General features: G+C 49.0%; 2 protein-coding genes across 2 annotated transcripts; both read left to right on the forward strand.

Moving 5' to 3' along the window:
• Nucleotides 1–521: 521 nt before the first annotated feature.
• LOC140420267 (uncharacterized) lies at nucleotides 522–14,668 on the forward strand. The gene is made up of 2 exons (XM_072504303.1): nucleotides 522–569; nucleotides 5,970–14,668. The coding sequence occupies exon 2, from the start codon at nucleotides 6,342–6,344 to the stop codon at nucleotides 7,710–7,712; it is 1,371 nt and encodes a 456-aa protein (XP_072360404.1). The 5' UTR covers nucleotides 522–569; nucleotides 5,970–6,341; the 3' UTR covers nucleotides 7,713–14,668.
• Nucleotides 7,881–14,668, forward strand: LOC140417996 (uncharacterized; the record flags this gene model as incomplete). Its single annotated transcript, XM_072501426.1, has 1 exon — nucleotides 7,881–14,668. A coding segment is annotated over one exon (924 nt), but the record flags the coding sequence as incomplete, so codon positions are not given.
• Nucleotides 14,669–15,459: the final 791 nt, after the last annotated feature.

Raw genomic sequence — 15,459 nt, forward strand, 5'->3', positions numbered from 1 at the left:
CAGAGTGGAGGATGCCCCTGGGGTATTGGCCATGCCCACCCCTGGTACGGTCTGGCCGTGTATCTAAGACCAGGGTAGCAGGGTAAGGGTGGGGGGAGGGGGGATGGACGTGGCACCACAACAGCAGGTGCCACAAGGGAAGGTGCTGCAGGGCAACAGCAGAGCGGGGCAGCGTTCTTCAGCCCTGGAGGGGCCTAAAACAATGTCCCAGGCTGCCCCACACCCGCTACAGCTGCAGTCCCAACTGGTCCCACTCCCATCTCAGGCACAGGGGTGGGAGGACAGAGGGTGGGGCAGCAGAAGTGGGGACTGGGGAGGAGGCAGAGACAGGAACAATCAGCCAGTCAGCCTGAGCCTGTGGTCGCTCTCACCATCTGTCACCGTCACAATGTCCGGGTGATTGATGGCAGGTCCGGACCGATAGGAAGAGGAGGCGGGACTGGAGGACCAAGTGGTGTTGGTCCTCCAAGCAATCGGAGTAAATGAGGGGCGGGGCCAGGCTGTGATTGAAGCATGCGCAGTGTGGGCAATGGCGAAGGAGAAGGACGTCTTTCTCAGATCGTAAATTGGTAAGAGGTGTTTAACAATATGAGGGAGCGAGAGATCGCGGGGGTGGGCGGAAACGTTGTGTAAAGCTGTTGTGAGCCGCAAACCGCGGAAAAAATTTCCGGGACCCAGTTTGTACCGAGCAGAACTGCAACTCCTCATTTCGGCTCGAGTTAACAGCCGCCATCTTTAATGGTTATTCATCAGGGCGCATGCGCGTTTGCCGTCTTTATCCGGGGCGATGTTTCAATGAGTGGGAGGAGCTTGTTCCCCATTGTTCAGAATGGAGACAACTTGTCATCAAACTGGATTAGTATTTGAGTCCCAATGTCTTCTTGATGCAAAGCGCTGGCAGAGATTAAAAGAAAAGGAAGCAAATCCTGCTCTCCGGATTTCACTGCATCATTGGACATCGTGCCCCATGTGTCCAAAGCTCTGCGGCTCTGTTCCGTCACATGAAGACCCAGGGCAGAAACTCGTAACCCTGAGTCAACATCACCCTCAAATCAGGGGACTGCTGATGGCAACGCGGGTTAGTGTGCAGAAGGGAGCATGAGTGGTCATTGTGGACCAGGGAGCAAGAGGGCAGAATGTCGTGGATTTCTTTCCTGGACTGACCGTGATTAATTTTGGAAACACCTTTTACAGGAGATAGTAGGGGAGGATTTACACACAGCAAATTCAAACCAGGAGAAATATTTACCTTTCCTGAATTACATTTCTGGACTGACAGTGAGGCCTTTGTAAACTTCTTTCATGGGGGATTAGAAAGGGATTCGCAGACAGGAAACTCACAACCAATCCTCACATCAAATTCTGACACCACCGTTCGGGTTATCAGGACCTGGAGATTATCAACCTTTGTGTGTAAGCATTGGGTTCCAGATCTGTACACAATGACTACCTCCTATCTCCCCTGTAGATCTTGTTCACAACCTTAAATCTGTGTCCCCTAATCCTTTTACAATCTGCTGATGGGAACAGTTTAAAAACTGGGTTTCCCATTGTCGTTTCTGGTGCCTGGGTCAATGTCGGATGGTCCGCCTGGTTTCATTCCTTTTTCTGTGATATTGTAGAGGTTGAATGGGTTTGGACCAGTCCATTTAGGATCCAGAACACAATTGAAGTCCCCTCCAGGAATCAATTGATCTGAATCCAGGTCTGGGATGGATCCCAACAATTTTTTTCACAAATGCCACATAATAATAATCTTTATTATTGCCACAATAATACACCCGGAGGAAACCTACACTGACACGGAGAGAACGTGCAAACCCCTCACAGACAGGGACCCAAGCCGAGAATTGAACCTGGGTCCCTGGCGCTGTGAAGCAACAGTGCTAACCACTGGGCTACCGTGCTGTCCATCGTCCCAGTTAGGGGCATAGACATTCACCAACACCACCAATGTACACCAACGACCCACTGACAACCATGTATCTCCCATTAGTGTCCGCAACAAGCCCAATGACCGAAAGAGGAATCTGTTTATTGATTAGAATTGCAGAGCTCGAGCCCTTCGTCAAAGCCCGAGTGAAACACTTGGCTCACCCCTCCGCAGTCTTGGCTGATCTCTATTTTTTTTTCTATAAGTTTAGAGTACCCAATTATTTTTTTTTCCAATTAAGGGGCAATTTCACGTGGCCAATCCACCTAACCTGCACAGCTTTGGATTGTGGGGCGAAGCCCATGCAGACATGGGGAGAATGAGCAAACTTCACACAGCCAATGATGCGGGGCCAGGATCGAACCTGGGACCTCGGCGCCGTTAGGCAGCAGTGCTAACCACTGCGCTACCATGCCACCCTGGTCTGATCTCTAACCTGCAAGTGAGTCTCCTGCAAGAACACCACACCAGCATTTAGATTCTTTCATTGAGTGAAAACACTCGACCTCTTCACTGTTCCACCCAATCCCCTTACATTCTAGGTGAGCAGCCGAATCCAGGGTCTCCCACCCCCACTTCCCCAACATGGAATCAGCCATTTCCACCGTGAGGGACGATCAAGTAAATCTTCAAAAAGTACAGGCCAAGTGCCCACACAAGATGGCCGCCCCACATACCCTGACAGTAAAACAAAAACAGGTCCAAAGTCATCACCAGCAAGCTAACCTCTCTGTCCCACCCCCATTTCCTGCCAACACCCCACCCAGATACACAAATTGAAACCAAACCCTGCCCCCCCCCAGCTCTGACCCAGACAAAACCAGCCAAAACTGGTTCAACAACTGCAGCCCCCATCTCACTCTCATTCACCAGCTCACTTCTGGCGGGGCAGCCCCTCTCAGAACAAAAAGAAAAAGAACGATGATATTGCCCACCTCGAGGATAAATCCTCACTGGAATAACTGGGTGAATCCCTTTCCACACTCATAACAGGTGAATGGTCTGTCGCCGCTATGACTATGGTGATCAGTCTCCAACTCACATGGGGATCTGAATCCCTTCCCACAGTCCCCATATTTCCATGGTTTCAGCATGCTGCTGGTGTCCTTGTTGCTTTCCACGTTTGACGATCTGTTGAAGTCTTGTCCCCATAGAGAGCATGCGTACGGTCTCTCCCCGCTTTGAATGGTGTCATGTTTTTTCAGACTGTGTAACTGGTTAAAAGCTCTTTCCACAGTCAGTTCACTGGAACACTCTCACCCGAGATGTGTGTGTACCGGAGTTTTTTTCAGTTACACTGATCTTGAAAATCTTTTCCTACAGACAGAACAGACAAACATTTCTTCTTCCACATTCACGGGCCAATGATATTCAGGTCCTGATGAATGGAGTGACTCTGTTAAATCTTGATGCGAAGTTTGATTTGAGTTCTCATATGTAAATCCTCCCCTTGTAATATCCTTTAAAGGGAGTTCACAAAAGTCATCACTATAGGGGCAGGCACAGTGGCTCAGTGGTTAGCCGAGGACCCGGGTTTGATCCTGGCCCCGGGTCACTGTCAGTATGGAGTTTGCACATTCTCCCCGTATCTGCGTGGGTCTGGCCCCCACAATCCAATAAGATGTGCAGGTAGGTGAATTGGCCACGCTAAAATTACTCCTTAATCGGGTGGAAAAAAAGAATTCGGTAGTCTAAATTTAATTTTTTTGTAATTAAAAAAAAAAGTATTGACTTTCAATCCAGGATAGAAATTCTGAACAGACAATTCTAGTTTCTCTGGGGAGGGGCGTGGCACAGTGGTTAGCACTGCTGCCTATGGCGCTGAGGACCCAGGTTCGAATCCCGGCCCTGGGTCACTGTCCGTGTGGAGTTTGCACATTCTCCCCATGTCTGTGTGGGTCTCACCCCAAAGATGTGCAGGGCCGGTGGATTGGCCCCGCTAAATTGCTCCTTAATTGGAAAAAAAAAATTGGTTACTCTAAATTTGTTTCAAAAAAGGATTGCCTCTTTCCTAATGTTCACAATTAAAGGGGTGAGTTCCCCCAGGAGATGGCTGACATTTCAGGGCAATTAAATTAATAATGAACAGAGATATGTCCAGTGTTGTTACATGGTACAGGTTAGATATATTATTTACCGTTTTGTAATAAAGTAAATGTATTGTTATTTCTCGTAATATAAGGCTGTAGCTACGTTATATATTTCCATTCATCTCTTCCCTCAGAGGGTTGTTAGTCTTTGGATTTCTCTTCCACAGGGACCAGTTGTATCTGGGGGCCATCGAATATTTTGAAGCACAAGTTTGACAGATATTTTATTGACAATGGAGTTAAGGGTTATGGGGAACAGGTAGGAAAATAGAGTGAAAGCTGAGATGAGGAGGGAACTCTTCACTCGAGGGTGTGGTGAAGCTTTGGAATTCTCTACCCCAGAGGAATGTGGAGCCTCAGTCATTAGGTATGTTCAAGACAGATATTGATGCTGCTGTGTGTAGGGGCACTAGCTTAGCAGCCCTGGTCACGGTGCCTCTGCTGCTTCCGCCGGCACGGAACTCCACCAGCCCGATAGTGGCGGCGGCTCTTCGGATCTGGGGCCAGTGGAGGAGGCATGTAGGGGAGGTAAGAGCATCGGTGTGGACCCCAATCTGCAGCAACCACCGATTTGCCCCGGGGAACATGGACGGGGGGTATCGACTGTGGAGGAGAGCGGGGATTGTGAGGATGGGGGATCTGTTCCTGGAAGGGAGCTTTCCAGGCATGAGGGCGCTGGAGGAGAAGTTTGGGCTGGCGAGAGGGAACGACTTTCTATACTTACAGGTGCGGGATTTCGGACGCAGACTGGTGCCGTCCTTCCCATGTCTCCCGCTGAAGGGGAGACAGGACAGGGTAGTTTCTAGGGGAGAGGGTAGAGTCTCAGATGTCTACAAGGAACTAATGGGAGCTGAGGATAAGCAGACCGAGGACCTGAAGCTTAAGTGGGAAGAGGAGCTCAGGGGAGAGATGGAGGACGGTATCTGGGCAGAAGCCCTGAGCAGAGTAAATATGACCGCAACATGCGCCAGGCTCAGCCTGATCCAGTTTAAGGTCGTGCACCGGGCCCACATGACGGTGGCCAGATGAGCAAATTCTTCGGGCTGGAGGACAAGTGTGCTAGATGTGCCGGAGGGCCGGCTAAACATGTACACATGTTTCTGGTCGTGCCTTAAACTCGGGGTATTGGCAGGGATTCGCAGATGTCATGTCCCGGGTATTGAAAACTGGGGTGGTAATGAGTCCTGAGGCTTCCCTGGTATCCCGGCGACGAATACTGTTAGCATGGAGGGACTCAAAGCTCCAGAGGGCTGATGTATGGCTATCTGACATGGCAAGCTTTTTTGGCCTAGAGAAAGTCAAGATCGCCTTGAGAGGTTTGCCCGAAGGTGGTAGCCATTTATTGACTTCGCAGAGGATTACGTGTCGGGGGGATGGGGGTGCTAGAGTAGAGTAGAGCAGGGGGATATTGATGCAGGTCCTTGCGTGAACAGAGCCGTGGTTTGCACTATGTTTAATTTGTGACTTGACTTTTTTTGTATTGTACAATGTCACTTTTTCTATATGCCTAAAATACCTCAATAAAATTGTTTGTTAAAAAAAAGACAGGTATTGATAGGTTTCTAGATATTGAATATATCGAGGGATATTGGGATCGTGCGGGAAAATGGTGCTGAGGTAGATCGGACAAGGAGCGCATTGAATGGTTGCGCAGACTCGGTGGGCCGAATGGCCTACTCTTGCTCCTATTCTAATCGCTGTGTGCTGGTCAGGAAGCAGTGAGCTGAGCTTGCATCTGTCAATCAACATGAATCAGCACCATCAGGAGAATTGGGAGGGTGAATATTACATTCAGCAGAGTGAGAATGGAGGGAGATTGTGTGGGATGGAGATTTACAGCTTTTGGAGAACAAGAGAGTAAATAATGTCCCATAGGAGCTAGAATTGTCTGTTCTGAATTTCTATCCTGTAATAACAACGATGACTTTTGTAAATTGTTTTTAAAGGATATTGGAAGAGGAGGAATTATAGACAGAAATCTCAAACATCACATCTCGATGTGACAAACTCACTCGATTCCTTCTGATCTGAATATCTTCGGGCTCTGAATATCATCGGCAAGAAGGAGAAATGTTTGTCCGATCTGTCGGCTTCAAAAGATTTTAAACGTGAGTGTGACTGGAAAAGCACCGAGACCCACACAACACACACCTGAGTGAGTGTTCCAGTGTACTGACTGTGGAAAGAGCTTAAACCAGGTACACAGCCTGAAAAAACATCACACCATTCACAGTGAGGAGAGACCGTACACGTGTTCTGTGTGTAGACAAGGCTTCCACTGATTGTCCGATCTGGAGAGACACGAGCAGACCCAAAACATGGAGAAACCGTGGAAATGTGGGGACTGTGGGAAGGGATACAGATTCCCATCAGAGCTGGAGATTCATCGCCGCATTCACACTGGGGAGAGGCCGTTCACCTGCTCTCAGTGTGGGCAGAGATTCATTGATTCATCCAACCTGCAGAGACACGAGCGATTCCACACTGGGGAGAGGCCATTCACCTGCTCTCAGTGTGGGCAGAGATTCACTCAGTTATCCAGCCTGCAGAGACATCAGCAAATTCACACTGGGGAGAGGCCATTTAGCTGCTCTCAGTGTGGGAAGGGATTCACTCGGTTATCCAGTCTGCGGAAACATCAGCGAGTTCACACTGGGAAGAGGCTATTCACCTGCTCTCAGTGTGGGAAAGGATTCACTCAGTTATCCAGCCTGCAGAGACATCAGCAAATTCACACTGGGGAGAGGCCGTTCACCTGCTCTCAATGTGGGAAAGGGTTCCGTGATTCATCCACCCTGCTGAAACATCAGCGAGTTCACACTGGGGAGAGGCTGTTCACCTGCTCTCAGTGTGGGAAGGGATTCATTGATTCACTCAACCTGTGGAAACATCAGCAAATTCACACTGGGGAGAGGCCGTTCACCTGCTCTCAGTGTGGGAAGGGATTCATTGATTCATCCGCCCTGCGGAAACATCAGCGAGTTCACACTGGGGAGAGGGCATTCACTTGCACTCAGTGTGGGAAGGCATTCCGTGATTCATCCACCCTGCGGATCCATCAGCGAGTTCACACTGGGGAGAAGCCATTCACCTGCTCTCAGTGTGGGAAGGGATTCACACAGTTATCCCACCTGCAGACACACCAGCGAGTTCACACTGGGGAGAGACCATTCACCTGCTCTCAGTGTGGGAAAGGATTCATTAATTCATCTGTCCTGCGGAGACACCAGCGAGTTCACACTGGGGAGAAGCCGTTCACCTGCTCTCAGTGTGGGAAGGGATTTACTTGGTTATCCAACCTGCAGACACACCAGCGAGTTCACTCTGGGGAGAGGCCATTCGCCTGCTCTGAGTGTAGGAAGGGATTTATTGATTTATCCACCCTCCTGAGACACCAACGAGTTCACACTGGGGAGAGGCCGTTCACCTGCTCTCAGTGTGGGAAGGGATTCAGTCAGTTATCCAGCCTGCAGACACACCTGCGAGTTCACACTGGGGAGAGGCCGTTCACCTGCTCTCAGTGTGGGAAGGGATTCATTGATTCATCCAAACTGCAGACACACCAGCGAGTTCACACTGGGGAGAGGCCATTCACCTGCTCTCAGTGTGGGAAGGGATTCATTGATTCATCCACCCTGCTGAGACACCAGCGAGTTCACACTGGGGAGAGGCCGTTCACCTGCTCTTAGTGTGGAAAGGGATTCATTGATTCATCCAAACTGCAGACACACCAGCGAGTTCACACTGGGGAGAGGCCATTCACCTGCTCTCAGTGTGGGAAGGGATTCATTGATTCATCCACCCTGCTGAGACACCAGCGAGTTCACACTGGGGAGAGGCCGTTCACCTGCTCTTAGTGTGGAAAGGGATTAATTGATTCATCCAAACTGCAGACACACCAGCGAGTTCACACTGGGGAGAGGCCATTCACCTGCTCTCAGTGTGGGAAAGGATTCACTCAGTTATCCAGCCTGCAGAGACATCAGCAAATTCACACTGGGGAGAGGCCGTTCACCTGCTCTCAATGTGGGAAAGGGTTCCGTGATTCATCCACCCTGCTGAGACATCAGCGAGTTCACACTGGGGAGAGGCTGTTCACCTGCTCTCAGTGTGGGAAGGGATTCATTGATTCATCCGCCCTGCGGAAACATCAGCGAGTTCACACTGGGGAGAGGGCATTCACTTGCACTCAGTGTGGGAAGGGATTCCGTGATTCATCCACCCTGCGGATCCATCAGCGAGTTCACACTGGGGAGAAGCCATTCACCTGCTCTCAGTGTGGGAAGGGATTCACACAGTTATCCCACCTGCAGACACACCAGCGAGTTCACACTGGGGAGAGACCATTCACCTGCTCTCAGTGTGGGAAAGGATTCATTAATTCATCTGTCCTGTGGAGACACCAGCGAGTTCACACTGGGGAGAAGCCGTTCACCTGCTCTCAGTGTGGGAAGGGATTCACTTGGTTATCCAACCTGCAGACACACCAGCGAGTTCACTCTGGGGAGAGGCCATTCGCCTGCTCTGAGTGTAGGAAGGGATTTATTGATTTATCCACCCTCCTGAGACACCAACGAGTTCACACTGGGGAGAGGCCGTTCACCTGCTCTCAGTGTGGGAAGGGATTCATTGATTCATCCAAACTGCAGACACACCAGCGAGTTCACACTGGGGAGAGGCCATTCACCTGCTCTCAGTGTGGGAAGGGATTCATTGATTCATCCACCCTGCTGAGACACCAGCGAGTTCACACTGGGGAGAGGCCGTTCACCTGCTCTTAGTGTGGAAAGGGATTCATTGATTCATCCAAACTGCAGACACACCAGCGAGTTCACACTGGGGAGAGGCCATTCACCTGCTCTCAGTGTGGGAAGGGATTCATTGATTCATCCACCCTGCTGAGACACCAGCGAGTTCACACTGGGGAGAGGCCGTTCACCTGCTCTTAGTGTGGAAAGGGATTCATTGATTCATCCAAACTGCAGACACACCAGCGAGTTCACACTGGGGAGAGGCCATTCACCTGCTCTCAGTGTGGGAAAGGATTCACTCAGTTATCCAGCCTGCAGAGACATCAGCAAATTCACACTGGGGAGAGGCCGTTCACCTGCTCTCAATGTGGGAAAGGGTTCCGTGATTCATCCACCCTGCTGAGACATCAGCGAGTTCACACTGGGGAGAGGCTGTTCACCTGCTCTCAGTGTGGGAAGGGATTCATTGATTCATCCGCCCTGCGGAAACATCAGCGAGTTCACACTGGGGAGAGGGCATTCACTTGCACTCAGTGTGGGAAGGGATTCCGTGATTCATCCACCCTGCGGATCCATCAGCGAGTTCACACTGGGGAGAAGCCATTCACCTGCTCTCAGTGTGGGAAGGGATTCACACAGTTATCCCACCTGCAGACACACCAGCGAGTTCACACTGGGGAGAGACCATTCACCTGCTCTCAGTGTGGGAAAGGATTCATTAATTCATCTGTCCTGTGGAGACACCAGCGAGTTCACACTGGGGAGAAGCCGTTCACCTGCTCTCAGTGTGGGAAGGGATTCACTTGGTTATCCAACCTGCAGACACACCAGCGAGTTCACTCTGGGGAGAGGCCATTCGCCTGCTCTGAGTGTAGGAAGGGATTTATTGATTTATCCACCCTCCTGAGACACCAACGAGTTCACACTGGGGAGAGGCCGTTCACCTGCTCTCAGTGTGGGAAGGGATTCATTGATTCATCCAAACTGCAGACACACCAGCGAGTTCACACTGGGGAGAGGCCATTCACCTGCTCTCAGTGTGTGAAGGGATTCATTGATTCATCCACCCTGCTGAGACACCAGCGAGTTCACACTGGGGAGAGGCCGTTCACCTGCTCTTAGTGTGGAAAGGGATTCATTGATTCATCCAAACTGCAGACACACCAGCGAGTTCACACTGGGGAGAGGCCATTCACCTGCTCTCACTGTGGGAAGGGATTCATTGATTCATCCACCCTGCAGACACACCAGCGAGTTCACACTGGGGAGAGGCCGTTCAACTGCTCTTAGTGTGGGAATGGATTACATAGAACCATAGAAAATAAGAGCAGGAAGAGGCCATTTGGCCCTTTGTACCTGCTCTGCCATTCATTATGATCATGGCTTATCATCCAACTCCATTGCTTAATCCCGCTTTCCCCTTTGTATCCTTTGATCCCCTTCACTCTAAGTGCTATATCCAACTGCTTCTTGAAGGCATACAATGTATTGGCCTCAACTATTTCTTGTGGTAACAAATTCCACAGGCTCACCACTCTGGTTGAAGAAATTTCTCCTCATCTCTGTCCTAAATGGTCTACCTCGTATCCTCAAACTGCGACCTCTGGTTCTGTACAGTCCCACCATCGGGAAAATCTTTCCCACATCTATCCTGTCAAGTCCTGTTAGAATATTTTAGGTTTCTATGAGATGCCCCATTCTTCTGAACTCCAGCGAATACAATCCTAACTGATTCAATCTCTCATACGTCAGTCCCACCGTCCCAGGAATCAGTCTGGTAAACCTTCGCTGCACTCCCTCTAGAGCAAGTACATCCTTCCTCAGATAAGGAGACCAAAACTGCACACAACATTCCAGGTATGGTCTCGCCAAGGCCCTGTATAATTGCAGCAAGATATCCCTGCTCCTGTACTCGAATCTGCTCGCAATGAAGGCTAGCATATCATTTGCCTCCTTTACCGCCTGCTGTAGCTGCATGCATACCTTCAGTGACTGGTGTACAAGGATACCCAGGTCTCGTTGCACATTCTTCTCTCCTAATTTACGGCCATTCAGCTAATAGTCTGCCTTCTTGTTTTGAGTCCGTGTGGAGACAAATTCTCCCCGTGCCTGCGTGAGTCTCACCCCCATAACCCAAAGATGTGCAGGGTAGGTGAATTGACCACGATAAATTGCCCCTTAATTGGAAAAAAAGATTGGGTAATTTAAATTTTTTTAAAAATCATTAATATATCTTGTGAATATCTGGGGTCTGAGCACTGATCCCTGCAGTACCCCATTGGTCACTGCCTGCCAATTTGAAAAAGACCCATTAATCCCTACTCTTTGTTTCCTGCCTGCCAACCAATTTTCTACCTATCTCAACACACTACCCCTAATCTCATGTGCTTCAATTTTACACGCTAATCTCTTATGCGTGACTTTGTCAAAAGCCATATGAAAGTCCAAATATACCACATCCACTGGCTCCCCCTCATCAACTCTGCTAGTTACATCTGCGAAGAATTCCAGTAGATTTGTCAAGCATGATTTCTCCTTCATAAATCCTTGCTGACTCTGCCCGATCATGCCACTGTTTTCTTAGTGCTTTGCTTTAAAATCTTTGATGATGGATTCTAGAATTTTGCTGATGTCAGGCTTATTGGTCTATAATTCCCTTTTTTCTCTCTATCTCGCGTTTTAAATAGTGGAGTTACATAAGCCAACCTTCAATCTGCAGGAACTGTTCCAGAGTCTATAGAATCCTGGATGATGACCACCAATGCATCCACTATTTCTAGAGCCACTTCTTTAAGTACTTTGGGATACAGATTATCAGGCCCTGGGGATTTATCAGCTTTCAATCCCATCAATTTCCCCAACACCATTTCTCTACTAATATTGATCTCCTTCAGTTCCTCCCTCTCACTAAATCCTGCATTCCCCAACATGTCTGGTGTCTGATTTGTGCCCTCATTTGTGAAGACAGAACCAAAATATGTATTTATTTGCTCAGCCATTTCTTTGTCCCCTATTATACATTCTCCTGTTTCTGACTGTAAGGAACCTACATTTGACTTCCCCAATCTTTTTCTCTTGACGTACCTGTAGGAACATTTACAGTCAGCCTAATTTCCTGTTTTAGGCCATTCCCAACATCACCACTGCAGTTTGGGCGTCTATATACGATGCCCATTAATTTCCGTGCCCCTTGGTGTTCCTCAGCTCTACCCATACAGATTCCACGTTGTTGGAGCTAATATCCTTCCCCACTATTGCATTAATTTCCTCTGCCACTCCACTGCCTTTTCCTTTTTGTCTGTCCTTCCAAAATACTGAATATATTCAGTTCCCATCCCTGGTCACCCTTGGGCCATGTCTCCACAATCCCGATTATCTCACACCCGTTTATGTCTGTTTGCGCGATTCACTCGGTTATGCCGTCTGCAGTCACAACAGGGAGTTTATACTGGGGAGAGGCCATTCACCTGCCCTCAATGTGTGAAGGGGTTTTGTAATTCATCGCACTTTTTTTTAATATATAAATTTAGAGAACGCAATTAATTTTTTCCAATTAAGGGGCAATTTAGCGTGGCCAATCCACCTACCCTACACATCTTTGGGTTGTGGGGGTGAAACCTACGCAAACACGGGGAGAAGTCCCCAAACCCCACATGGACAGTGACCCAGAGTCGGGATCGAACCTGGGACATCGGCGCTGTGAGGCACCTTGCTGCCCACTTCATCGCACTTTCTGAGACGCCAACAAGTTCACAACTTATTACAGGGATTGGATTCTGCTGTTATTGTTTCTGTTCTCAATTACATCCAGGACTGCATTTTGTTCATTCTGTTGGTCAATGGGGATGGTCAGAGGGTTTCTTTCTGCTGGACTGACCAGTCGCACGACTTCGCCTCCAGTGGGCTGATTCTCTCTGAGCCTTCTTGCGAATATCTGGTTTCGCATTTCACAAGGATCAAAGAGTGAAAGGGTGTTTGGAGATTAGAAGATGTTGCATTACTATTTCTGTTTGGAAACCCCAAAATTCATGACACATTGCCATGAAGATGGGCTATGGTGGTTACATGGTTCTTTTGTTTAATTTATCTTGGTGCTTCTCACAGAAGGAAACTATCCGGGTATGAGGGGCAAGTTGTCTGAGGTGCACTGGGAAACTACATTAAATAGTATGGTGGGAGACAGACAATCAGTAATATTTAAGTAATTATTACAGATTTACACGGGGATCGGTTAGCTCAGTTGGCTGGATGTCTGGTTTGTGCTGAGTGACACCAACAGCACAGGTTAAATTCCCATACTGGCTGAGGTTAGCCATGGTCTGTCAGTATTTGTGCTCCACATGATCCTCCACTCACCCCTCTACATCTCCCCCATCAGCATCTCCTTCTATTCCATTCTCCCCCATGTATGTATCTAGCTTCCTGTTCAATGGATTCATGCTGTTCACCTGAACCACTCGCTGTGGTAGCAAGTTGCACATTCTCACCACTCGCTTTGTAAAGAGGTTTCTACTGAAATTCCTGTTGGATTATTGAATCCCTTCACAATCTTAAAGACTTCCATCAGGTCACCCATCAGTCTTCTCTTTTCCAGAAAAAAGCAGCCCCATCCTTTCCTGAGTGTTAAATGCTCTCAGTTCTGTATATTTTGAACCTTTGTTGCACCTTCTCCAGTGCCTCTATTTCCTTTTTCTAATGGAGATGACCAATGTTGACAGAGACTCTCAGTGTCCCCAGTGTAGTCTAACCCTGGCTCTAAACAGGTTGAACGTTTCCTCTGTGTTTTTCAATTCTATCCCTCTGGAATGGAACCTTATATATGGGCCCCACACTTTAGGAAAGATGTGAAGTTCTTAGATTGTGGAGGACATTTACAATAATAATCCTTATTATTGTCACAAGTAGGTTTACATTAACACTGCAATGAAGTTACTGTTAAAATTTACAAGAATGGCACCAGGGATGAGGGACTCCAGTTAGCTGGAGCGACTGGAGCAGCTGAATTTCTCTCCTGAGATCACAGCATCTGGACGGTGGGGAATGGGGCCATTCAGCCCTTTGAGACCATGTCGGCTCTCTGTGGAGCAAGCCAGTCTGTCCATTGTCCCGGTCTGTCCCCGAATCCCTGTAGGTTTATTTCTCTCAGTGCCCATCCAATTTTCTGTTAATCCTTTCCTCCTTTCTGCATCTCCCACCCTCATAGGCAGTAGGTTCCAGGTAGTTACCACTCGTTTTACATGTACACAAGGCTCCTAGAGCACGGAGGAGTCTATTTGGCCCATTTTCTCTATGCCAGCTCTTTGTACAGCGATCCATTTAATCTCATTGTTCGATTTTTTTTTTCAGAATGCATCAAATTCCCTTTTGGAAGTTACAGTGCAATGAGATTTCAGCACAATTTATAGACAGTGCATTCCAAGTCACAACAACACGCTGTGTTTCACAACAAAAGCTGTGCATATGATGTGTCTGGGGTTTCACAGAGTATCAAAATGGTGTCAACGATGTTATTACACAAAATTAAGACTCAATCTTTATCAATGATTTTGGTGAGGACACCGAGTGTAATATATCCGAGATTGCAGACAATTAGAACAAGTGTACATTTCTATAAAACCTCTCACTACCACTGGACCTCCAAAAGTGTTTTAAAGCCAATGGAGTACTTTTGAAACATATTCACTGTTGTAATGTAGGAAGCTGTAATCACATTTAGTTTCAAAATTGTTATTTTCATAGTGTATTCACTGTCATTAGTAACAAGGTCAAGACAGCCCTTTTATACCTCTAACACGTGGCTTCCTGCAGCCATTTCACCTTCTGTACCTTTTCTATATTGACTATGTATTGATTTCATAGCAAAAAACAATAATTAAATTAATTATTATTCAGTAGTGAAGATTGATTATCATTAGTGAATTGGTGTATTAATAAAGACTAGGGGCGAAATTCTCCGGAAACGGCGCGATGTCCGCCGACTGGCGCCCAAAACGGCGCAAATCAGTCGGGCATCGCGCCGCCCCAAAGGTGCGAATGCTCCGCATCTTTGGGGGCCGAGCCCCAACCTTAAGGGGCTAGGCCGTCGCCAGACGAATTTCCGCCCCGCCAGCTGGCGGAAAAGGCCTTTGGTGCCCCGCCAGCTGGCGCGGAAATGACTGCATTCCCGCGCATGCGCAGTGGAGGGAGTCTCTTCTGCCTCCGCCATGGTGGAGGCGGAAGGGAAAGAGTGCCCCCATGGCACAGGCCCGCCCGCGGATCGGTGGGCCCCGATCGTGGGCCAGGCCACCGTGGGTCACCCCCCCCGGGGCCAGATCGCCCCGCGCGCCCCCCCCCCCCCCCCCCCCAGGACCCCGGAGCCCGCCCGCGCCGCCTTGTCCCGCCGGTAAGGTAGGTGGTTTAATCTACGCCGGCGGGACAGGCATTTTAGCGCCGGGACTTCGGCCCATGCGGGCCGGAGAATCGAGCGGGGGGGGGGGGCCGCCAACAGGTGCGGCGCGATTCTCGCTCCCGACGAATCTCCGGTGCCGGAGACTTCGGCAACCGGTAGGGGCAGGATTCACGCCAGCCCCCGGCGATTCTCCGACCCGGCGGGGGGTCGGAGAATCTCGCCCTAGATCTTTATTTCAAAACATAACACCATCGACCAAAATGTTTCCAGAAACTGCAGAGCTATCAGAATTTGTTT

The sequence above is a fragment of the Scyliorhinus torazame genome, chromosome 5 (assembly GCF_047496885.1).
Source record: "Scyliorhinus torazame isolate Kashiwa2021f chromosome 5, sScyTor2.1, whole genome shotgun sequence".
Classification (NCBI taxonomy): Eukaryota; Metazoa; Chordata; class Chondrichthyes; order Carcharhiniformes; family Scyliorhinidae; genus Scyliorhinus; species Scyliorhinus torazame.